Genomic DNA, 25,615 nt, shown 5'->3' on the forward strand with positions numbered 1-25,615 from the left:
TCCTCATCTTCTTGGTGCTCTACACACTGATAGCTAGCTCTCTAGCTGTGAACACAGGCAACAATTCAGGGACACATTATTGGTACAACAAATACAAATGGTCTTCAAGACGTTTGTATTTTACCTCATGGCTGAAAGAGCAACTAGTGGTGGTGATGTTAAGTGTCTTTTTCATATAGTTTTACAGCTGTTTGTGCTGACATGACGCTCAGTGTAAGCTCAAATTAATTCTTTCAATTTCAGGTTAATTCAGAGGATTTATTAGAAATACATGTTTAAGAACCATTTTGCAGAAGCATCAACGTGCGAGATGATGGAACATTAGGACAATATACAACAGAAATATCAGCAATTACACAACTTTAAAAATAGAAAAATATGAAAATTCCAAATATAAATATTTACAAAACACAATACATATATATACATATCAAAACCATCGCCTGATTGAAATGTTTATGTACAGGTCTCTCTCCGTAGAGCTGGTCACATAAACAATAAGCTCTATAAACTAGGTAAGGAGATTAATCACATATCAACAATCAAGGGGGATTCCATCACAGGTACATTTCTTGTTTCACAGTTTCACAGATTGTACTTTATTCTTCATTTTACTGTTGTGTTTGTACACAAACTGGTTTTATCTGCTCTCAGCTTCTTTTTCTCAAACAGCGGCTCCAGCCTCTTCGACTTCCCCCCCTTTAACGTGAGTTCTGTTGACATTTGATCATCTGCATTGTGTTAAGCAAATTCGCCCCAAAAACTTTTGGTTTCAACTTTGAATCAGTATGAACAGTAATCAGTAGGGCCGTGTGAGGATCCGTAGTCCTCAATGTTGTGTTGACTCCCACCCTCTGCCCATTGCTGCGTGTAATCCCTACACTCTCTTCCCCTGTTTCCGACACTATCCACTGTCCTCTCTTTCTCACTAAATAAATGCACAAAAAGCCTAAATAAATAAATAAATGAAAAAGAACAGCATGTCTATAGGAGAGAGGACATTTTTATCTGTGTGTGTACCTGTTTGTTGCTCTGCAGCGCGTGTGTGTATTGCCCCTGCTTGGTACGCAGGTACGCAAGGGGAAAAGAGTGACACAGTCCAATAAAGAAGTAAAAATGCAAAGCAAAGTTGTTCTGCTCCCTTTTTCTTTTGTGCAAAGCCTCTGTAAAAAAAAGTACTATAATCAGGCCATGTCTACAGGTACACAGGTATTATTGTAAACTGAGTTTTTGCCTCCTTTGTTTCCCAAAAAATCCCCGTCCACACAAGCACGGTTTTAAAAAATCCCTGTCTTAACAAAAACACCAAAACACAACAGTAACACTGCCATGAGAATGCCACACCAACAGGCGACGATATAACCGGGGGTCCGTTTCACAAAGCAGGTTCAACAAACTCTGAGTCTAACCCTGAACTCTGAGTTGATCTACTCTGAGATAGGAAACTGAGTTTTCGGTTCCAGAACAGCTGATCAGAGTTAGTTCAATCAACTCTGAGTAGGTTCAGCCAGAGTTAAGTGCGTGCAAGCTGACAGTAAAAAGTCAGCATTAATGGAGCCCCGACACCACGATTCACCATGGCAACGGTACACAAAAAGAGGTCCTCCTACGTCACACCAGTGGAGCTCGAAATCCTCACGCGGACGTTCAGCGAATACGAGCATGTTTTTAGAAAAACAAAGTAACACGGCTGCAGCTGCAAAAGAGAGAGAAGCGGCGTGGGAAGAAACTGCTGCTCCAGTAAATTTGCAAGTTTAAACTGGTCTATTTATTTTATACTTAATCACGACCGGAAGCTAAAATTTATATTAATTTAGGAGCAATCCAGTGGAAGAAAAACGTACATGGAGGCACTTCAATCATATTTTAAATATTAAACTAATGAAACATCATTCAGTGGCTGTTTTAAAGTGCATTAGCTTTATCCCTAACATGATGCTGACTTCACATACATTATAATTTATGTTGATTAAACTGAATTGTGTTAGTTTCAAAAAAAAAATCCAATAACTTCTTAAACGTCTTATTTGAGTGCTCTCGGCAGTGGTGGTGGAAAATCTGAAAATGATGACTTTGACACAGATACTTTGACCCATCAACAATAAGTTGTATCATAAAATGTGCTTTTGCAAACAGCACAGCCTGCAGGTACATCTGGCCCTGATGCTAAACATGAACAAGCTACAAAATAAAGACGGCACTGAGTTTAAGATTGTCTTGTTTTCCGACATTAAAAAACCCACATGGTAAAATAATAATTCTACAATTAAGTTGCAATGTAATTAATAAAACATTGATATATATATGGGCTTAAATTTACGTAAAGCATTACATGTATTTTGTATACGTACATGAGTACATGTAACAGTGTGTGCAGGGCTTCAGATGTTGATATGTGAAATGTTATTTCGTTGCATAATAAAACAGGGGGCGGTGATTCACTTGTTTAAAACGTATATTTGAATGAAAAGTGAATAATTAGGATTTTGTTGAATTTTTCTAATTCTGTCAAAATGCAGACTTTGACTTACACTTATAAGATATGAAGAACAATTATGATCGAAACGACGATGGGAACAACAATTGCAGTGACATCATTGTTGTTGCCATGACCTGTGGAATCTGTGAAGAAAAACAAAAGCCAGATTAGAACATCATACCTGTTTGAAGTCATGCTGCTTTAATGACAGTTTGCTACTGTAGCTTCACATGCTGCTCACCAATGCTTTTGAAATAATGCAGTTTTACTCACAGAGCTGATGATTAAATATCATACAGTTTATTTCCAACAGGCATTGTTACAAATTTAAACTACCAACTTTATGAGTACATTTAAACAGCAACATCCTCCTGATTATACAAGTCACCCCTGCAGAGGTTAATTATGAAAGCATGTTTTGAAAGTCAAATAATAGTGGAGAATTTCACTCGCCATTTTTAGGTCTACAACTTTTCATGCTAGCCAATTTATATGGCAAAACTTTTCTGTCTGTCCGTTTTCACAGAAATATAGGTAGTTTTTATTATTATTATTATTAAAAAATATGTGTATTTGTTTCCTGTCCAAGACAGCACACAGCAGTTTACAGTGAAAAAGTTTAACTCGAGATGGGCACAAAAAATCGTTAACAAGTTCAGCACAACAAATGGTTCTTTTAATATTTCAAGCCTGCTATGGTTGGACCTAATGAATGATGTTGAATCTGCAACCAGAGCAACTGTTACTTAAAAATCCTTAAATCTCACGACCTACATACCACTAAAACAAAAGGACAAATACATGTTTTAAACCCATTTTTGAAACAAACTGAATTTATCGATTGTTTCATCAAAGCAGCTGATTAACTTTTCATTCTAATCCAGGCTACAATAAACACTTTGCCTGACAGTAAGACAGTTGTTTTGTTTTTCAGTCTTACCAGCAGACTTTTTACAAAGATCTTCAATCCTCTTGACGTCCTTTTTCCAGCTGACCTGGTTGCTATGGTTACAGATGACAGAGCCATTCTCCAGGTAGACACGGAGAGAAGCAGCAGATGTCGTAAACTCTGATAGTTCTCCTCTCTCATGAGAGCAGGTTTGGTTTACACATGTAAAAGTGCTGTTGATGAGAGAGTCCAGAGTGCTGCAGGTCACTGTGAGGTTACTGGAGTCTGTGCTGCAGTGTTTCACTGTCAGCTTCACCGGGGACACTGGATCTGCAGGGACAATAACAGGTGTGAAGAGTTTTGAAACAGAGAAGTACTTTGTATTAACATTTAACATTTTAAGAAACTTACCCTGAACTGTGACCTTGTATTCAGCTACATCTATGCGACGGGCACCAGAAACCTCTGCTCTGTAATCTCCACTGTCATCCTCTTGCACATTCTTCAACAGCAAAGAGAGATTTTGTGCAAAATATTCAGCTCTTCCTGAATAACTCCTGAAAATTGTTTTACTAGTATCAGAATATCTTGCAATATTTTTACTGCCATTGACACTCCATGTTAAGAGATCTGACTCTCGTAGATCAACAAGTTTCTCCACATCCAGGACTAAATCATGTCCTGTCTGCACAAACACAGGAGTCACAGCGCTGGTACCTGCAAGAAGAAAAGATAATCAAATAATCTGTACGTATATTATCTGTATTCAGTATTTACATATTAACAGCGATCACTTGGCTCCTAGTATGTGAAAGGTTTTGACAAACCACAGAAAATTATCACCTAATTCTGCAGGTGAAAACAACATCTAAAACAGGAGTGAATGTCGGATTTACACAACATAAATACAGCTTCCAATGAATGCTACTTTAGCTCTCTGTCTGTTGAATGTGTATTTTGGCAACTGTTTGCTATTTAGATACCTGTATCAAGTGTTTCAGTGATATTACAATGTTAGGGAGCGTTCAGTAAAAAAAAGTACACTTATCATGTTGCAGTGTATCCTCAAAAAACTGTTTCGTATAATGAAAAGTTTTGCACAATTCCGGATGCTTTATAGTACAAATGTTGCTTTGACAGGGTCCCTCTTTAGTGTTACCAATGACTGTATGGACGACGCGTGTCAATCTGCTCTCATTGTATGAAATTGATGCCAAAATAACCCCTGTGATAGGCGCTGCCATCTTGGGATGGTGACGTCATTTGGAGCCAGAGCTGTGCTGTAGAGATCGGTGGAGCCGCCGTCGCCACTAATGCAAAACAAACCACACACTTTATTTACTGAAAAAAACAGCAAGGATCCCGCTTGTCAATGTATTTAACAGCAGAACAGCTTCTTGTGTTGGTCCAAAGTTAATGTTCTCTGATATGGAAACTTCAATGACTGGTTTCTGACACTTTACATTAAGGGTACAATTTATATACTGAAGTAATGCTTAACTAATGCATGACTCATGATGATTTAATGCATGAAGTAATGCAGGTCATGAATTCCTGTTGCTTCATCATTAAGAAATGATGAAGTCACTTTACTTGGGGGACACAAGTCAAGGAAGTAATGGGGACCTTGTGTGACGTGATGATGTAGTAATGATGAACTCAATTAGCAAATACTCCCTTTTAGTGATGTTCATGAAGTAATCATTTTACAAATGAGTATTACAACGTGAGCAATGCAACAGCAACCACCACAGACAGAACTCGCTAAGTGTGTTTTCTAACTGACACGTTTTCTAACATGCTATCCAATGTTAGCATGTAAAGCTAGCTAACATTAACCCACTATAAGCTTTGATGGGTGAGCCTATGTATTGTGTCATTATGTCATATTTGCAGTAGAACAAGTTTGAGTTTATTTGTCATATGCTTCACAACACAAGCGTCCACCGCAAATAGGACAAATGACATTTTATTTTATTTAATTTAAATCAGATTTTCTCTGACTGCTATTTGTAAGACGATCTTTTTGGGCTCACCGTCTTCGGACATTACACTCTGTGACACCGTATGTCTTTGCTGCTTGACAGCTGTTTTTGACTCTGCTGCACTGATAACCACTATCTTAAAATTGGCATCATTACTCCGCCCTAGTTGTTGGTTAACTTGGCCTACTTTTGAGCGATTTAGTCCCAGACGATCACCATGTCCTTCAGTCTTTCATTCCCCTGCCTCTGTAGTTGTGAGTGATGGCTGACGTCAGACGTGAGGGGTAGACTACGCTCGCTTTTCGGATAAGTGGTATTTGCATTTAAAAGTCTAGACAATCCCACTTTTTCAGATGTATTTCAAGGTAAAAAAAAAAAAAAAACATGTTATACAACCAATACTGTAGTTATATTTAATGCTATAAAAAGGTTCTAACACCAAGATTGACAGCTCTGTTGACAAATTTCTGTCTTTGAGTAGCAGAGTAGAGGAAGGATGGAAGGAACCATGAGAGGAGATGTAACTAAAATAATAAGTACATTGTGAGGAGTTTTTGCCATCTTTTTGGTAAGTTGGCAGTTTGGTAAGGATGTAAATGCCGCGGCTCTGCCGATCTCTACTGCGCAGACACTTGCTTTAAATGCACAAGATGGCCGGGCCCACTCCAGGGGGTATTTTGGCTTCACTTTTTTTACAACAGGGGGAGGTGGAGACACGTCATTCATCTTTTATCATTTGGTAAGACCCATGAATTGGCTTACAATCATGCAGTTTATACACAAATTATTCTGTCCCGTTTCACAAGTTCCAATAATGAATGAGAACAGCCTGCAAGTTACAACATACAATCCAGGTGGCAAAGAGTTGTATTATGTAGTCCAAGGGTAAAGTAAGTGTAAAAGTAGGCGGGAGAATTTCAGTCATGTGGTATAGCTCTTAGTTTGAAGTATTCACCGTATTCACTCTGATGAGCAGGCTGTGGCTGATTCTAGTATTTTTGTCATGGTTTTAGTTATACACCTGCAATATTCATTCTGTTTGTCTGCAATATTCTGTTTACTAATTCTCCTGTCATTTCAGACCCGGTCACCCTCATCTCTCAGCTCCCCTCACCCTTAGTTCACTCACCCCACCTCCTCTCCAGTTCCACCTCCTAACCACTCCTACCTCATCTAGACAAGTCCCTTCACCTGTAGTCTCACCTCACCTGCTCCTCATTCCCTAATCACTCCCCACACTATTTAACATGTGCTTCCCCACTCACCCTCTGCCAGATTGTCATAGTGTCTCGTACCTATACCTTCCAGCGTTTTTGTATCCTGCCTTATTATCCGTTTTTGATCCTGATATCGACCCTGCCTGTTTCCCGACTCTGCCTCAGCCTGATCCCTCTAACTTGGTTTTCCTGCCTGGATATTTTGTCCTTGTAACCTGTTTACTGTTTCAGTAAAGAAACTGTTTTTTTGTGAACTCTGGTCTCTGAGTCGTGCATTTGGGTTTGTCTTTGGTTTTGACGTGTGACAGAACAATCTGGCCCAAACATGAACCCAGCCGACTCTGACAAATTCAGACTAGAGATGGAGGCGCAGGCTGGCGCCTTACGCCACCATGACCAACAGCTCACAGCCATCGCCGGAGCGCTCCAAGAATCCTCAGCACGGCATGACAAGAACCTGGAAGCTCTACACGACCAGATTCAGCGGCTAACGCTGCTCTACCAAGCGTCACCTACTGGTCCGGTTGCTGCAGCGGCTGCTGCTCCGCCTCCCAGTCCTCCTGCTCGTGCTGCCACCGGACCGGAGCCTCGTGTCCCCCCCCCGGAGCGTTACTCAGGTGAACCCGGCGGATGCCGACCTTTTTTGATCCAGTGTTCCCTGGCTTTTGAACTGCAACCTTCCTCCTTTCCCAATGAACGCTCCAAGGTCGCTTATATTATTTCTCTGCTCACTGACCGGGCCAAGTCGTGGGGAACGGCCGAGTGGGAGAGGCAGTCTTTGGCGTGCGACACCGCTGAGACATTTTCAGCGGAATTACGGAAGGTGTTTGACCACACAGCTTCGGGCTGCGAGGCAGCAAGGGGATTGCTCAACTTACGACAGGAGGAACGGCGAGTGGCGGATTACTCCATTGAGTTTTGGACAATTGCCTCGGAAAGTAAGTGGAACTCTCCCTCTCTTTATGATGCCTTTTATCATGGACTGTCGGATAAAATAAAAGATGAACTAGCCGCTCGAGAATTACCCATCGGGCTTGATGCTCTCATAGAACTGACTATACGTATTGACAATCGCATGAGAGAGAGAAAGAGGGAGAGACTCCAGTCCACAGTTTCCCGTGCACCCGCTCGCCCTTTTCCTGTCTTCACAGAGCCAGCAAAACCGACAATCACTTCGCCCTCGAGAGCCTTCAACGACTCGGAACCCATGCAGCTGGGAAGGACTCGTCTCACTCCGGAGGAACGGCGTCAGCGACACCTGGAGAAACGGTGCATGTACTGTGGACAACTGGGACACTTTGTCGCCACCTGCCCTGTAAAAGAGAAGGCTCACCAGTAATCCGGAGGGCGCTGGTGGGCCGGGCTCGACTTCCTGAAATGCCCTCTCGACCATTAATCCATGCTCAGTTCCTGCTGGATGGACACACTCACACAGTGTCAGTTTTCATTGACTCTGGAGCAGACGCCAACTTCCTGGACTATCAGATGGCACGACAGTTTAACATCCCACAGAACCTCCTGGAGGTCCCCATTCAGGCCAGCGCTCTCGATGGTCACCTTCTTGCCTCTGTCACCCACCACTCTGCTCCAGTGCACCTCAGCATGTCAGGTAACCACCATGAGACCCTGTCTTTTCATTTAATTCATGCCCCTCAACTTCCTGTTATTCTTGGTTCCCCTGGTTATGTAAACATAATCCTAACATTGACTGGTCTACTGGAGTGATTTCTGGCTGGAGTGAAAAGTGTCACGCTATCTGCCTCAGAAATGCCTTGTCTCCTATCCATGGCTCTCCCTCTCCTCCTGTGTCTTCTGATCTGTCTAAGGTGCCGCCTGAATATCTGGATTTAAAGGAAGTCTTTAACCGATCCCGTGCCATTTCTCTGCCTCCCCACCGACCTTATGACTGTGCTATTGACCTTCTCCCTGGCACCTCTCCCCCCAGAGGTCGTTTGTTTTCCCTGTCTGCTCCGGAGACACAGTCCATGGAGAAATACATCAGTGAGTCTCTGGCAGCTGGTCTTATTCGACCCTCTTCGTCCCCTGCAGGAGCAGGATTCTTCTTTGTGGACAAAAAGGACAAGACTCTGCGTCCCTGCATTGACTATCGAGGGTTAAATGACATCACAGTGAAAAACAGGTACCCCCTCCCACTCATCTCCTCTGCATTTGAACTGCTCCAAGGTGCCACTGTCTTCATCAAATTAGACCTCAGAAATGCTTATCACTTGGTCCGCATTAGGGAGGGGGATGAATGGAAGACAGGATTCAACACCCCCAGTGGACATTATGAATATCTAGTCATGCCCTTCAGCCTGACTAACGCACCTGCTGTTTTTCAAGCCCTGGTGAACGATGTACTTAGGGACATGCTTAACAAATTTGTCTCTGTGTACCTGGACGATATTCTAGTGTTTTCCAGATCCCTTCAGGAGCATGAGGGTCATGTGAGGAAAGTGCTGCAAAGACTATTGGAGAACCAGCTCTTCGTAAAGGCCGAAAAATGTGAGTTCCATGTTCCAGAGGTTTCTTTTTTGGGATTTATACTCAAAGGAGAGAGCATCGAGATGGACCCGGCTAAGGTCCAAGCGGTCACAGAATGGCCTCAACCCACATCTCGCAAACAACTACAGGGATTCCTCGGGTTCGCCAACTTCTACAGACGTTGCATACGGAAGTACAGCTCGGTGGCGGCCCCTCTCACAGCCCTTACCTCCTGCAAGAGCTCTTTCTCTTGGACTCCCCCTGCTGAAGCCGCGTTTCAGGAGCTTAAGCGACGCTTCACCTCTGCTCCTATTCTCACTCTCCCTGACCCCTCCAGGCAGTTTGTGGTGGAGGCGGATGCCTCGGACACTGGTGTGGGGGCTGTCCTCTCTCAACGGTCAGCTAAAGATCAGAAAGTGCACCCTTGTGCTTTCTTCTCCCGGAAACTGTCGGCCGCCAAGAAGAATTACGACATAGGCAACCGGGAACTGTTAGCTGTTAAGTTGGCATTGGAGGAGTGGAGACACTGGCTTGAGGGGGCAGAGCTCCCTTTTATGGTTTGGACAGACCATAAAAATTTAGAATATATACGCTCTGCTAAAAGGTTGAATTCCCGCCAGGCCCGGTGGGCTCTGTTCTTTAACCGTTTTCAGTTCTCTCTCTCCTATCGCCCAGGTTCCAAGAACACCAAACCTGACGCTCTTTCTCGACAATTCCAAAAGGAGGAGAACCCTGTGGAAACTGAAAATCCTACCCCCTTCCTGCGTGGTCGGAGCTCTGATCTGGGACATAGAGGGTAAGGTCAAAGATTCCAATTCTGACTTTCCTGCACCTAGTAACTGTCCAGATGGCCGCCTATTTGTCCCAGATCATCTCCGCTCCCAGGTCCTGCAGTGGGGGCACTCCTCTCGTCTGGCATGTCACCCTGGGGTGCAGCGCACCCTGGCCCTCATCCGACAGCGGTTCTGGTGGTCCTCCATGGAAGAGGATTCACGTGAGTTTGTGGCTGCCTGCCCCATATGCTCACAACACAAGTCTTCCCACCTTAGCCCTGCGGGTCTCCTCCGACCTCTGCCTATACCTCATCGCCCCTGGTCCCACATATCCCTGGACTTTGTTACTGGTCTGCCCTCCTCTGAAGGTAACACGGTCATTCTGTCGGTTGTTGACCGCTTTTCTAAAACTGCACACTTTATCCCTCTGCCCAAACTTCCCAGTGCCAAAGAAACTGCTGAACTTATGCTACATCATGTTTTTCGCCTGCACGGCCTCCCCAGAGACATTGTTTCTGACCGGGGGCCCCAATTCACCTCTTCTTTTTGGAAGGAATTTTGCAGATTGTTGGGAGCCTCTACCAGTCTGTCTTCAGGGTTTCACCCACAGTCCAACGGCCAGACGGAACGGAAAAACCAAGAAATGGAGACTGCCCTGCGGTGCGTTGCCTCTCATGCTCCCTCTTCCTGGTCTAAGCAGCTGTTGTGGGTCGAGTATGCCCACAATACTCTCCCCACCTCCGCCACTGGTCTATCCCCCTTCCAGTGCTCCCAAGGTTATCAGCCTCCCCTCGTTCCGGAACAGGAAAAAGAGGCCAGTGTTCCCTCTGTCCAGGCGTTCATCAGACGCTGCCGTCGCACCTGGCTTAGGGCCCGCTCTACTCTTCTTCGGACCTCTGAGAGGTATCAGAGAGCGGCTAACCGGAGGCGCTCCACAGCACCCGAATACACTCCGGGCCAGCGAGTTTGGCTCTCAACCCGGGACATTCCGTTATGGGTGGAGTCCCGGAAGATGGCTCCCAGATTCATCGGCCCATTCCCTGTTTCCAAGATCATTAACCCTGCAGCTGTACGCCTGCGCCTTCCGCGCCTCCTCAGAATACATCCCACCTTCCACGTCTCTTGCATCAAACCTGTCAAAGAAAGCCCTCTGCAACCCGCCTCTAGACCCCCACCTCCCACCCGGCTCATTGATGGGGAACCGGCTTATACTGTCAAATGTTTACTCAAGTCGAGACGCAGAGGGAGGGGGCTCCAGTATCTGGTGGATTGGGAGGGCTACAGTCCTGAGGAGCGCTCCTGGGTCCCTGCCCGCAGCATCCTGGATCCGGAGCTCATCTCAGAGTTCCATCACTCACATCCTGACCAGCCTGGTGGAACGTCAGGGGCCGTTCCTTGAGGGGGGGGGTTCTGTCATGGTTTTAGTTATACACCTGCAATATTCATTCTGTTTGTCTGCAATATTCTGTTTACTAATTCTCCTGTCATTTCAGACCCGGTCACCCTCATCTCTCAGCTCCCCTCACCCTTAGTTCACTCACCCCGCCTCCTCTCCAGTTCCACCTCCTAACCCCTCCTACCTCATCTAGACAAGTCCCTTCACCTGTAGTCTCACCTCACCTGCTCCTCATTCCCTAATCACTCCCCACACTATTTAACATGTGCTTCCCCACTCACCCTCTGCCAAATTGTCATAGTGTCTCGTACCTATACCTTCCAGCGTTTTTGTATCCTGCCTTATTATCCGTTTTTGATCCTGATATCAACCCTGCCTGTTTCCCGACTCTGCCTCAGCCTGATCCCTCTAACTTGGTTTGCCTGCCTGGATATTTTGTCCTTGTAACCTGTTTACTGTTTCAGTAAAGAAACTGTTTTTTTGTGAACTCTGGTCTCTGAGTCGTGCATTTGGGTTTGTCTTTGGTTTTGACGTGTGACAATTTTGAATACTCTACAGTCAGCAAATTTGACAAACGTAGGCCAAAGAAATGAATTCATCAACTATTTCAATATGATCATCTGTGAACATCTCTGAGACTGATCAGTCTGACTGTGAAGACTCTAAAAGGAGAGATATGGACATTTTAAAAGTTTCACAGATATCAAAGTTGTTTTCTGTTTTTTGGGATTCACAGCATTGAAGTACAGACTTGTTGACCGGATGCTGACAATTCTGTCTCAGTATAACGTACTAAGACCTTGTGCAAGAATGAAAAATGTGAATTTTAATAAAATGTATTATATATATTTTATCACACGGGGGTTGCCCAGTATTTTACATCCTTTCCTTTTCTGTTGTATTTACTTTGTCAGTATGTCTGTGCGTACTTTCAGTCTATCAGTTATCTATTGTATGAAGTAAATTAAGCTTTGCGTAGCAGAATCTCTGAATACAACTTAACCATCCATCAAATGTTATCAATAAAGAATGAAAATACAAACTTTAGTTGAATAGATCGATTATTTCTATTACGTTTCAACTTTGACATAAATCAGAAAGACACACACCTCTATGTAGTGGTAAGTTAATTTCATCTGTAAAATATATATGTGTTCAAACTTTTTAGCTCTGCAGCTGCATTTTGAATTAATTAAAATGTAACACTGAACAGCTGATTTTGGGAGGCGGTTGAACAGACCATCGCAGTAGTCTAGTCAACTTGTTATGAATGCATGTATTAATTTGTCAGCGTCTGATTTTGACAGATGTTCTTTAGATGGTAAAAGGCTGAGCTTGTGATTTGATTGATACAGCTTTTAAAATGTAGATCACTGTCCATCAGAGTGCCCATATAGTCTGTTTATATGCAGATCATTAACTTCAATAAGAGGTGTTACTGTGCTATGGTGGGATCGGAAACCTGATTGATGAATATCTAGAAGGTTGTTTGATGTGAGATAATTATTAAGCTGGGAAAAAAATGTTTTTTTCAGTGTTTTGCTGAGGAATGGTTAGTTGGAGATGGGCCTGTAGTTGACTAACTGTTACGTCAAGGTTGCTCTTCTTCAGAAGTGGTTGAATGACAGCTGTTTTAAGTGATGTAGGAAATATACCTGACTGGAGAGAGCAGTTAATCATTTGTAACACCTCAGGTGCTCGACAGTTAAAAACATTTTTAAAAAGGGTGATAGGGACAGGATCCAGGCAGCAGGTGGTGGGCTTGAGCTGCTCAACTGTTCGTTTTAAGATGAAGTAAGTCAAAATAGGACATGGATAATATTCCATCACATATAATACCAATCCTGTATCAGCAGGCTGCGGCGTATGCAGGAAAACAGTCCCTGTGGACGGCAAAAGCAGGCAGAACGTAATGCAACATCCCGGCTCCCATCAGCGGCTATCTGATGATGATTTAGCTTCTTATTCATCTCTTTAAACAGACATCCACATGCTGACAATCCCTTCTAGATCTAAAACTCAGCTTGAGATAAATTCCCTGACGCAGTGTCACGAAAGCCATTCAGAGTTCAGTTTTCACCAACTTCCTCTAATGCAGAAATGATCGATCTGACCTCCATTGCATCATGTTGTTGGAATTTTGGCAGGTAAGACCCACAAGACACACAGACAGACGTATAGACAAACAGACAGACACACACACAGACATATAGGCAAACAGACAGACATATCGACAGACACACACACAGACAGACATATAAGCAAACAGATAGAGATATAGACAGCCAGACAGACAGATAGATTGTTCTCTAGGTCCCACATGTGTAATTCAAAGATAAACTAAAAGGAAGAACACTGTTGAGAGTTCAGTACAACAAAAACTCTGTAGTTGTATAAGTATGTGTATATCTAGATACACTGTTATCCCACTGGTCACTATTGTTGCCGTCAACATGTTAACATGTTTACTCATACCGTGACCACACTGAACAAAGGTGAGTGATTGTAAATACATATATCAATACTAAACACCTTAAAGATGTTCTTCTTCATATTAATGCCACATGTCCAAGCTTTGAAGCAGTCATCCTCCTCTAATTATGCAACCAGAAGTAATCAGCTCTGGTCATGTGACAATATACACTAAACGTGAAACTGGACGTATGTTATCAAGAGGTTTTATTCTTTCAATATTTTCTGGAAATGTATCAATACATCATTCAGTAACATTTTTAGGACCTTTTAACTGAAAAGGTTTTTTACGGTCACTATTGTGACCTATGGGATTAAATGGCTACATGTCAGGATGTTCACCAGTGTGCCCAGAGGCTATATCGCAGTCAGACTATCGCCGATGGGATCCAAGATTGTCTTTAAAACAATGCAGCAGTACAACGTCTACAAAGCTATTCAAAAATTGCGAAACATAAATCCAATATAGTTCTTACCTTGTGTTTCACACAAAAGCAGCAGCGATACAAAGAGTGCGGTGGGCCCCATTCCTCACAATGACCTAAAGAGGAAGTGATCCGCCTTTAACTGTACGCAGACGTTTTTTTCCTCAGACTGCACTGATGTTTCAGTTTTTCAAAAGAAAAAATCTAGTGTTCTTTTTTGGAGCAAAAAAAACAATCATGAAAAGAGAATTGGCATGTTAGCATATCAACAGTTTGTATATTTACTTTATTATATTTACATCATTGTGACATTAGGCATACTGCATACAGTAAGAGCTCCTGGGCCGCAGTGTTCCGCTTTCTAACAGCAGTAAAACTTCTCATGAAAGAATGAAGACATTAACCCATTTGTATTAGTCTGTTTGCCACTGAGACAGACGCACTGCGTTCAGCAGAGGAAAAAAGTTACAGTGTAAGTGCTTTAGCAGTGTGAAAAACATATCTTTGTTAATGAAGGCTTTGAATAAAGTGCTAACTTTCTGTCTTCAGCCGCAGTGACAGTCATAACAGAACCCAAGAAATCACCCTCATGTAAGAGGATAGAAAACACAGAGCACCGTGAACACATTATATGTAGTCTAAAGCTTGTCTAAAGTAACCTTGTAGTGCTACATTAGTGTGACAGAATCTCCAACGTGCTCCACCCAGCAGAGAGCATTTCCTTGTGCAGTACACACATTTTACACTTTGTTCATGTCCGTTGCTGCAGTTATTCTGTGGCTTTGAAACAGGAAGTTTCAAAATATCATGAGAGAGATGTAGGGGAGCGGAAACTGTGAGTGCTACAGAACGTGGCGTCAGATTACTTTTTACCTGCTAGAAGCAAACAGAGCTGAAACGTATAATAGTGTAGCTGCTTTCTGTGTTTGTGTTTTAACTGCATGGGTATTTTAGAGGACATATAGAGAGTTACACACATTTATACGAAACTGTGTGTGGGTGATTTCCCACCCCCCTTGTGATACTAACCTTCCCAACCCCTGTACTTGCCTACACATGACAGCTTGCACATTTTTCTGACAAAGTTTTTCAGTACGTTTTTCGTACTCTCCACTCATGGTTTTGTTTTTGTATTTATATTCCCATGGGTTTTTTTTCTCTGTGATCAATAAATCCACCTGTTATTTATGAGAGTGTCTACAGTATATTCTCCAAAATACATTCAGTAGCTAGAGTTAGGCTGAGTGTTATGCTGCTACGTAAATACAGTCAAACCAGTGTAAACCGTGACGTTGACCAAAGTGTAGTATATACATATATAACTACAATATATGATTGCTAAACATTAAGTATTGGACTAGAGAAAATTAAACCAGAAGATTATAAACTCTGAAAGAGGAGGAACATGAAACTTATGTCAATATTTAATAAAACTCAGGAGACTTTAAATGGTTTTTAGCAAAATACCTTATATTTAGGAAAATGAAAAATAAATAAAAAATAAGTAAAATATATTTATAACAATTCACAAATCAAATGTACTTTTGTCAACCAGACAGCTCAAGACATTCATATAATCTAAACTCAAAATACATTAAATTTATTTTCAAAGGTTCATTTATAATTGTCCTTTAAATAAAATTTAAAAAAACCTTTTCAGGTGTAAAGTCCAAAAACAAAATGAACAGTCAAGAGAGATTTTTCCTAGTCAAGAGGTAAGAGTTGGGTGAGTTGTGCCGATTGGTTCAGTTCTCGTAGCTCGCCATCACTCATCCATGAAAGGGGATCAAAAACACCTGGCCTGTATGAAACAAGGCCAGAACTTTAAGCTGCTATAACTCATCAGCAATTAATCTCAATACAAAAATAAACTTTGATAAATAAACATTTAACCTAAATATAATTTTCTCATCGTCATATATTCAAGCCATAATGCGATATATTTAGCATAATCTAGCTCTGCTCCAGACGAGTCTTCTCTGGATCGGACACCTCGGCCACAAGCCCACCCCCGTTGTTCTTGTACACGTGCTGGGGGCTGGGTGTCTTAAAGATGGGCGGGGTCTTGGTCTTGGTCACTTTGTCGAAGAAGGCAAAGTCCGCTACGTATTTGACCGTATCTACTTTTACAGAGTCTGCATAAAAAAGCATAATATGTAGGCGAAGGACCAGATTTTGGAATTGAAAGCTTTTGTTTGTAGTGCCTTCATAGTCCAAGTAGTATTGACCAATCATGTAAGCAGGCTTTGATTGCATGCAAGTGTGGAGAGCAAAAGGGGCGGGAAGGTGCTTATTCATCTCTATTAACAGACATCTGCATGCAAGTGCAGCTAACGACCTGTTCTTAGACGTGATATCTTAACTGCAACTCCATTCTGGCTTCTCAAGTTGCTGGTCGGACTGTAAACAATGCAGCGCACTTTGGTTGTCAGACGATGGCCAATGGGTTCCGAGATTGGCTTTCTGACAATCATTGATGGTTACATTGATGATTTTACAGTAAATAATCTGAGGTGCAGATTTCCTGTCTACTTGCAGCCAGTGATGACTCAAGCAACACATGAACCTTAGTTGAGCACACGGCTCTCACCTTCTCCATCACTAACAAGAAGTTTGGTCTGAAGAACATGCACTTTAACTTCCTGTCAAAAACATCTTAGTGAGGAACTTTTTCTTACTTGGAACCTAATTATTGCTGAAGTGTAGCTGTAGCTTATTTTAATGTATGTATATGTAAGTTTATTTTAACAGACCATACTGTAAAGATGGAAGTACAGACAGCAAGAGCAAAAGGCTTAATTACATGTATGGTAGTGGGTAACAGTTTTTGTAATCTCTTCTAGACTCTAGTATTCTGAAAATAAAAGGTGTTAAATACAGACACATGAGAAAAGGAGAGGCCCCAGAAAAACCTGAACTAATACACAGAACAAACAACAATGTTGTGTAGTTTAAATGTCCTGTTGACACAATTTAATTTCTTTGCTTTTTTCGTTTCTCAAGTTTGATGCAATTTTCATTTCTTTCAAATAACTTTCAAATAAAGTTTAAAACATACCTAAGTTAGGTCTGGTGCAACATTAAAGACTAGCTTCTCTTGAGGGAGTAAATAAAACATAATAATGGAGCTGATGTTTATAATCTAGGAACCTACAGGATTTGATGAAATACATAATCTTGTTTATCATGCTTTTATGGGTTTTTACATTCTGATCTGCTCCCTCGACAAACTAACTTCATCAACAGATCTCAAGAATTAAAGCAGAACTTAGAGAGAGAAGTACATTTATTCACGTCATCAGCTGTGTAACTTACTGACAGTCTGTAGGTTTGACAGGAAGTCACAATGTGGACAGACTTTAACCTTTGGTGTGTTTGTCAGAGTGAAACAGAACACACGTTATAGCAGGCAGGACAACAGAGACTCTATGATGTCCATCTGTGTGATTCTGGGGCTGCTGCTCTGCATGAAGGCACGAGGTAGGAGAAGACACCATCTCATTTATATTATGAACAGATGCAGCCATTTTTCATAAACACGCCTCTTTATTGTGATTAATAAGAGGAGCAACATAAAGTTACTCAGGTTTAATCATATGCTTCCTAATATATGAGCAATATGGTGGAGTATATTAACATCAACCAAGTGTTCACATATACAAGAGGAAGGACTGATTTAGGAATCTGACAGGAAGGAAACACACAGTGGAGAGGTTTCATTATGGTAAATATGTCCAGTGTCTCTGTGTATATTTAACAGCAGTGAACACATTAAGACTTAAAACAGTTTAACTCCAAGAGAACATTGTGGAGTCATTAATGTGACATCACTGTGAGCCTGAAGCCGTTTTGTAAAGTTAGTAAAGTTAGTAAAAACGTCTCAGATCCAGAATTTAAAGCAGCAAACAAACACCTTATTTCAGGTGTTGAGCGTTAAAGGCCAACACGTCTGCATGAAAATTCAGTCCCAAAACCAACATGAAGATATTTTTGACAACATCAATTTGGAGGACGCTTCTGTCCAAAAACATCTCATGTTTTCCCTCACATACACACACGGAGAACAATTTGTGGTTCTTACTCGAGGCCAGTTTGACACATGAACCGAAGCAGCTAAGAAACGACGCTGGTGAACAATAGTGTGCATGTTAGAGGAGGGGATGGAATTAGCAACCGCCAAACACAAGGAACATGTTGGCTTTGTTACCTGCCACTGAAAATATCTCTTAATATCTAAATATTGTTTGTAAAAAGACGTTCTTAAATGAACAATATAGTCAGTGATTAAGGTTCAGTACAGGGGTACTCAATTAAACTTCAAAGAGGTCCAGTTAGAGATTTTCTTTCTCAGGCAAAGGTCCGGAACATCATAATGTCTGACCTGCGTTATGATTCAGTACCATACATTTATACATTTTGAATGTCTGTCAAATCAAATAAAGAAAATACAATTAGGCTAAATAGTTTTTACAACAACGCTAACAACTTTTACACAGAGCTCTCATAATTTAACAATAATAATAATGAATACTTCAATATTGGTAAGGAAATATAGTGTGTGTTTGTATGTCGGGGGATCGGGGGGGTCTCCCCCAGGAAACTTTGAGTGTCAAAACCTTTATTTCCTGTATTTGTGGATTATTTTATGCCCCAGTTTGTGATGGAAGTGTCTTTATTTGTAAATGAAAACAAATAATATAATGTCTGGTACTACTGGTAGTATAATGTTGTCCATGCAGAAATCAAATGAAAGAGAGAGACAGCTTTACCTCTTCACTTAAGCTGCTGTCTCTCTGCCTCCTGACAGAGTTATCAAGATGTGACCATAACAGGGGGATTCACTTTATATTTTATTTTATGTTTTGCCAAAATGCAGTTGCATTAAACTTTTTCTCATGGTGAGTTTTAAAACAGGCAATGACTATGAAATAAATAACATTTAAACGCACTGTACACTGACGGACTGCTGGAGAGAGCGAGAGCGAGGGGGAGAGAGAGAGGGCACATACCGGTACATGTAAGAACAGAACTGTGGAAATAAGAGGAAAACTAGTCATGATGATGAAGCTGATGTAGCTCTGTGTAACTCTCAGGTTTATCAATAAAGTGTTTGAACTAAACTGCAGCCTGAAATCTCTGTTAACAGAGACAAACAGAGTGACAGTGTCAGATAATGTCCGCGTTTAATAATCGCCACAGTCACGGAACATATACGAGTCTGTCCAGTCTTAAAAGCTCGGTTTTCTCTACTGCTTTCATTTTAGGGTACGCCATGTCTTCTTTTCCCTAACTCACTTATTTTCTCCCGCTGTGTCTCTGTAACTCTCTTGTCGACTAGCTCTTCAGTCTGTGGCTGCTTCCCAAGTCTCTTAAATTGCATCCATGTTTCCTTCACTTGCGTCGTTCACTTGCGTCTTAGTCCCTCCCACCAGAGATGCATGGAGAGACGCGAGGAAACCAAGAGAGGAGAGAGGAAACGAGGGAATGTTTTTTAAGAGACATGAGACGTCCTTTCCGATGAAGCGTCACGTGCTGCGACGTCCGCTTGTGATGATCACGTCAGCTGATCATCGCTGGATCATCTGTCAGTCTGCTTTAACAGCTGTTTGTGTCTGCACACATGTGCTCTGTATTAATTGTAATAAACACACAGTAACAGTGTTTCCTCTCTGTAACCTGTTACCTGTGTAACAAACACCTGCACATGAAGAACAGGCTGCAGTCTGTGTTCCTGCTGCAGAGCCATACGGACATTTCTCACCAGCACTATGTCTTTATATTATTTGTTCATTATTTACATTTTTGATCACTGATCATCTGATCTGAATTCATTATTTAATCAGCCCAAATACTGTCTGTTCATGAACTATGAAAATGATTCATTCGGCTCAAAGTTTCAGGATAAATAGAAATCACGTCACGCTGATCAAACCCGACCTCACTGATGATCACTCTCACACGTAGTGTTACCTGCTGACAGAGAGACTCTCCTGCTCCCTGTGAATTCATTCATTCATCTGTAATAAAAGTTAGCAGGGGAATAACTGATCGTGACGAGAGGTATTTTTTAAGATTCAATTTAATAGAAATGAATCTGTTTTTGCTGCTTTTGATTTTTAGACTTATTTTTACTCAGATGTTGACTCAGAAAACAAATCAAATCTGCAGTTATTCACTGCATTTTATATATTTTATGACAAGTTATGATCAATATTTCGTTTTAAACGATCATGAGTGTCAAATACCAACTCATTATACCGACGTTGTTTATAGTCGGTTTCAAGGCGCCCTGTAAAGTCTGTTTTAAGGTCCGCTTCTTTCTCTCTGCAGTATGAAACTCCGGTGATGTTGTGAAGTTTCACATGAGTCCGATCTGCTGCAGCGTCCAATCACTAACTGATATCTAATAAGGGGGCGTGTCGGCCAGTAAAAGACTTCCGTGGAGGCTGCTCTCATGTGTCCTCGCTTATCGCTCCTCTGAACTCCCTCCTCTCTCCTCTCTCCTCTCTCCTTGCTCCTCGGAGCAGCAATAAGAGCTTTGAGACGATCCTCAATATGGTGGCTCCGGAACTACTTCCGGTTCGGGCGAGGAGCGAGGAGCTATCAAATAAGAGACTTGGGAAGCAGCCAGGATCTGTATTCTCACGCACCCACTGGGTCAGTCGCGATGTTCTTGGACCCCCAAATCACTACCGCAAAGACAAAAAAGCTGCGCAGGTTAAAATAGATGCGCTCCTCAAAACTTTAAATAGGTCCAGGTCCGGAGACGACGGCAGTTGGGTTCGGATCCGAAGTATTCTTATGACTCCTGCGTTTGTCTAGACAGGAAATGATTTATTTCTGGATGGATGTCAAAGAGCTTTCAGAGAGGGCTATGATATAACGAGTCATAGACAGTCAGAAAAACTTAACTCACAATAACAATGCGTTAGAAAGGGAGAAAACAGACCTTAAAGAAAAGCTAAAGACGCTAAATTTAGCGTTAGTGTTTGTGATGCCAGAAGTGAGCCGTGACGAAGCTACATTCATACAATGAGTCACCAAAAACTGTGTCTGACCTTTCTGTATGAAATCACACAAACTGTTGTCTGTAAATATGTTGAGCAGAAGTGTGATGTTACTGTATCACTGTGTTGTTACAGGAAGATTATAAGCAGTTTCCTATTTACACATCCAGCATACATGTGGAGTAATAATAGTATTCATTAAGAGATTCATTTAATGTGAGTCCAACATTCACTTCTGTTTCAGGTGTGTTTTTGCACCTTTACATACAAGGAGACAATTTAATATGTAAATACTGAATACAGTTAATATACGTACAGATTATTTGAATGTCTTTTCTTCTTGCAGGTACCAGCGCTGTGACTCCTGTGTTTGTGCAGACAGGACATGATTTACTCCTGGATGTGGAGAAACATGTTGATCTACGAGAGTCAGATCTCTTAACATGGAGTGTCAATGGCAGTAAAGATATTGCAAGATATTCTGATACTAGTAAAATAATTTTCAGGAGTTATTCAGGAAGAGCTGAATATTTTGCACAAAATCTCTCTTTGCTGTTGAAGAATGTGCAAGAGGCTGACAGTGGAGATTACAGAGCAGAGGTTTTTGGTGACAATCGCATGGTTGTAGCTGAATACAAGGTCACAGTTGTGGGTAAGTTACTGAACATTTCAAATATTAATACACAGTCGTTTCCTGTATCAAAACTCTTCACACCTGTTATTGTCCCTGCAGATCCAGTGTCCCCGGTGAAGCTGACAGTGAAACACTGCAGCACAGACTCCAGTAACCTCACAGTGACCTGCAGCACTCTGGACTCTCTCATCAGCAGCACTTTTACATGTGTAAACCAAACCTGCTCTCATGAGAGAGGAGAACTATCAGAGTTTACGACATCTGCTGCTTCTCTCCGTGTCTACCTGGAGAATGGCTCTGTCATCTGTAACCATAGCAACCAGGTCAGCTGGGAAAAGGATGTTGAGAGGATTGAAGATCTTTGTAAAGAGTCTGATGGTAAGACTAAGAACAAAACTCCTGTGTATTAGCCAATGAATAAATAAACGTAACAAACACTGAATGAGCTAACAAGCTGGGCGTGGCAGCGCAGTATACCTGCTACTTTGTGCAAAAATATCAAAACAATGATACTAGAATTTAACTCACCGAAGAGCAGGAGCACAGATTTCTTGGACGGACAGAAAATCACACAGAGACAGATTTTTTGTTCATTTCTGCATGAAAAAATTCCAAAAAGGCTCCAACATAACACAATGAAATTAAGTTGTGTGACTGTGTTGATGTCGCCCTAATGAGGGTTTTTTTTGTTTTTTCTGGAGCCAGCATCAAGTGTAAACTCTAGGAACTGAAGTCTTTTGCACTTCCACATTGTCTTCATTTAAAACACTGGAACTTTTGCTCTACCTGCCATTGGCGGGTAAACCAATTATTAGATATAATGTCAATAATAAACAGTGGTAGAAATAAACTAAGACATATACTTTAGTACTGAACTTATAATGTATCTATACTTTTACTCCACTGAATTTAGAAAGAAAGAAAGATAGAAAGAAAAATATAAAGTACTTAAAAACAGCTCCACATTTAAAAAGTGGTGTAGGCCTACGCAGTAATGCTTTAGTAATAATCCACTGATATTAAACATAGCACTCTGAAATAGGCCGTCCTGCACAGTGAGTGGGCTACCTTAAGTTACTGTACTGTAGGACTATCGGGATTAATAAAGGTTTATCTTATGTTATTGCAGGGCTTTTGCTTGTAATGAGTATTTATACACTTTATTATATTTTTTTTGAGTACTTATTTCATCACTGCAACAAAATAAACTTTCATTAGTGCAGCTCATTAATAAACTGCACAATGAAACTTGCAGTAGCTCTGATCAAGCACTCGGCTCTCTTCTTCATCGCTCATCCGACTGACATTCAGTTCTGCTAATGACCATACTGTAGCTCAGCTGTTAGCGACAGCCTCTGCTGTTTCCTGCTAGGTGTCTCAGGTGTTTAGCTTCTCCTCTGCCTCCGTAGTGACAGTGGCACATGTCAATACTGTAGTTTAGATGCAGTGATGGCGAGGCTAAGTGAAGTGGAACTACGTCTCCATAACATGGAAACTCAATAATTAGCTGCTGTAGCAAGTCCTCATTAGCCGGTGATGCTAATGTAGTGTCAGTACCCCGTCCGACAGCCCCTGTAGAGCCGACACCCCGACAACACCAGGTTGCCGGGGTGGCTGTGTGACTGTCTAAAGGACGCATAGCAGTAAACAGAGGACGCCCACGGTCTGCCAACGACTAGTTCACGTTTCTAACAGCTGCTCTGTTACACCTGCTACATGTCAGGTGCGACGAGTGAACGTGTAAACTCGTACTCATCAGATTGTTGACGCATTGGAGATAAAGTTTAGCTGAAGTTCAGGAGCAGGACCACCTTAATCAATAATTTCCTGTCATGTGCTTATATAAGCTGCACCGCCCTTCTCACCTGTCTGTTCTCGTTTCTCGTGCCCCACCCCCCCTTCCCTTCTGTTATATCTTTTTCTCTTTCCTTAGGGTCCGTCAGCCCGGGAGCTGCTGCTGATCCCCAGTGAAGCCTTCCCCACACCGCAGCCTTATTCATTGTCACTATCCTCATATTCATATCATTTCACATTTTGTTTTTAATGACTAAGTTCATGTTTTGTGTATGTTGTGCATGTGTAGCTGATTTCATGCTGTTCCTCTGATCCACCGTTGATGGTAAAACATTAAATGTCTGTGCCTTTAAGTCTTGTAAATAATATGAAATCAAGGATTAACCTTTTCCACAGCCATTTTCAGACAAGACTGAGTATTAATGTAGTAAAAAATGTAACCTGCAAGTTGCTCTTAAAGGGCATATGTAAAATGTGTTCATTGGTTGCTAGCAGAGCTGTGAGCTTGTGGCTAGCAGTATGACTCAGCAGTTTCCACTCTTATAATTGGGGTTTAACATTGTGCCTCATAATATGAGTTTCTTTTTTTATAATTTCGAATGTAGTTTGTTGCAGTTTTACAGTGAACATTTCTTCAATAATATAATAATATATAAGAAAAGTTACTCCTCATCTTCTTGGTGCTCTACACACTGATAGCTAGCTCTCTAGCTGTGAACACAGGCAACAATTCAGGGACACATTATTGGTACAACAAATACAAATGGTCTTCAAGACGTTTGTATTTTACCTCATGGCTGAAAGAGCAACTAGTGGTGGTGATGTTAAGTGTCTTTTTCATATAGTTTTACAGCTGTTTGTGCTGACATGACGCTCAGTGTAAGCTCAAATTAATTCTTTCAATTTCAGGTTAATTCAGAGGATTTATTAGAAATACATGTTTAAGAACCATTTTGCAGAAGCATCAACGTGCGAGATGATGGAACATTAGGACAATATACAACAGAAATATCAGCAATTACACAACTCTAAAAATAGAAAAATATGAAAATTCCAAATATAAATATTTACAAAACACAATACATATATATACATATCAAAACCATCGCCTGATTGAAATGTTTATGTACAGGTCTCTCTCCGTAGAGCTGGTCACATAAACAATAAGCTCTATAAACTAGGTAAGGAGATTAATCACATATCAACAATCAAGGGGGATTCCATCACAGGTACATTTCTTGTTTCACAGTTTCACAGATTGTACTTTATTCTTCATTTTACTGTTGTGTTTGTACACAAACTGGTTTTATCTGCTCTCAGCTTCTTTTTCTCAAACAGCGGCTCCAGCCTCTTCGACTTCCCCCCCTTTAACGTGAGTTCTGTTGACATTTGATCATCTGCATTGTGTTAAGCAAATTCGCCCCAAAAACTTTTGGTTTCAACTTTGAATCAGTATGAACAGTAATCAGTAGGGCCGTGTGAGGATCCGTAGTCCTCAATGTTGTGTTGACTCCCACCCTCTGCCCATTGCTGCGTGTAATCCCTACACTCTCTTCCCCTGTTTCCGACACTATCCACTGTCCTCTCTTTCTCACTAAATAAATGCACAAAAAGCCTAAATAAATAAATAAATGAAAAAGAACAGCATGTCTATAGGAGAGAGGACATTTTTATCTGTGTGTGTACCTGTTTGTTGCTCTGCAGCGCGTGTGTGTATTGCCCCTGCTTGGTACGCAGGTACGCAAGGGGAAAAGAGTGACACAGTCCAATAAAGAAGTAAAAATGCAAAGCAAAGTTGTTCTGCTCCCTTTTTCTTTTGTGCAAAGCCTCTGTAAAAAAAAGTACTATAATCAGGCCATGTCTACAGGTACACAGGTATTATTGTAAACTGAGTTTTTGCCTCCTTTGTTTCCCAAAAAATCCCCGTCCACACAAGCACGGTTTTAAAAAATCCCTGTCTTAACAAAAACACCAAAACACAACAGTAACACTGCCATGAGAATGCCACACCAACAGGCGACGATATAACCGGGGGTCCGTTTCACAAAGCAGGTTCAACA

General features: G+C 41.6%; 2 protein-coding genes across 2 annotated transcripts; one reads left to right on the forward strand and one right to left on the reverse strand.

Annotated features, from left to right (window-relative positions):
* Positions 1 to 1,795: 1,795 nt before the first annotated feature.
* LOC138611179 (uncharacterized) lies at positions 1,796 to 14,223 on the reverse strand. The gene is made up of 4 exons (XM_069684154.1): positions 14,172 to 14,223; positions 3,780 to 4,085; positions 3,420 to 3,698; positions 1,796 to 2,622 (listed from the first exon to the last, which is right to left on the reverse strand). The coding sequence occupies exons 1-4, from the start codon at positions 14,221 to 14,223 to the stop codon at positions 2,534 to 2,536; spliced, it is 726 nt and encodes a 241-aa protein (XP_069540255.1). The 3' UTR covers positions 1,796 to 2,533.
* A 3,295-nt stretch (positions 14,224 to 17,518) lies between these two features.
* LOC138612260 (uncharacterized) lies at positions 17,519 to 23,763 on the forward strand. The gene is made up of 4 exons (XM_069685576.1): positions 17,519 to 17,600; positions 21,474 to 21,779; positions 21,861 to 22,139; positions 23,695 to 23,763. Exons 1-4 carry the CDS (start codon positions 17,549 to 17,551, stop codon positions 23,730 to 23,732), a joined length of 675 nt encoding a protein of 224 aa, XP_069541677.1. The 5' UTR covers positions 17,519 to 17,548; the 3' UTR covers positions 23,733 to 23,763.
* The last annotated feature ends 1,852 nt before the right edge of the window (positions 23,764 to 25,615 follow it).

Source organism: Semicossyphus pulcher, unplaced genomic scaffold (genome assembly GCF_022749685.1).
Source record: "Semicossyphus pulcher isolate SPU_LCO1_2020_fin unplaced genomic scaffold, fSemPul1.0.p SCAF_7, whole genome shotgun sequence".
Taxonomy (NCBI): Eukaryota; Metazoa; Chordata; class Actinopteri; order Labriformes; family Labridae; genus Semicossyphus; species Semicossyphus pulcher.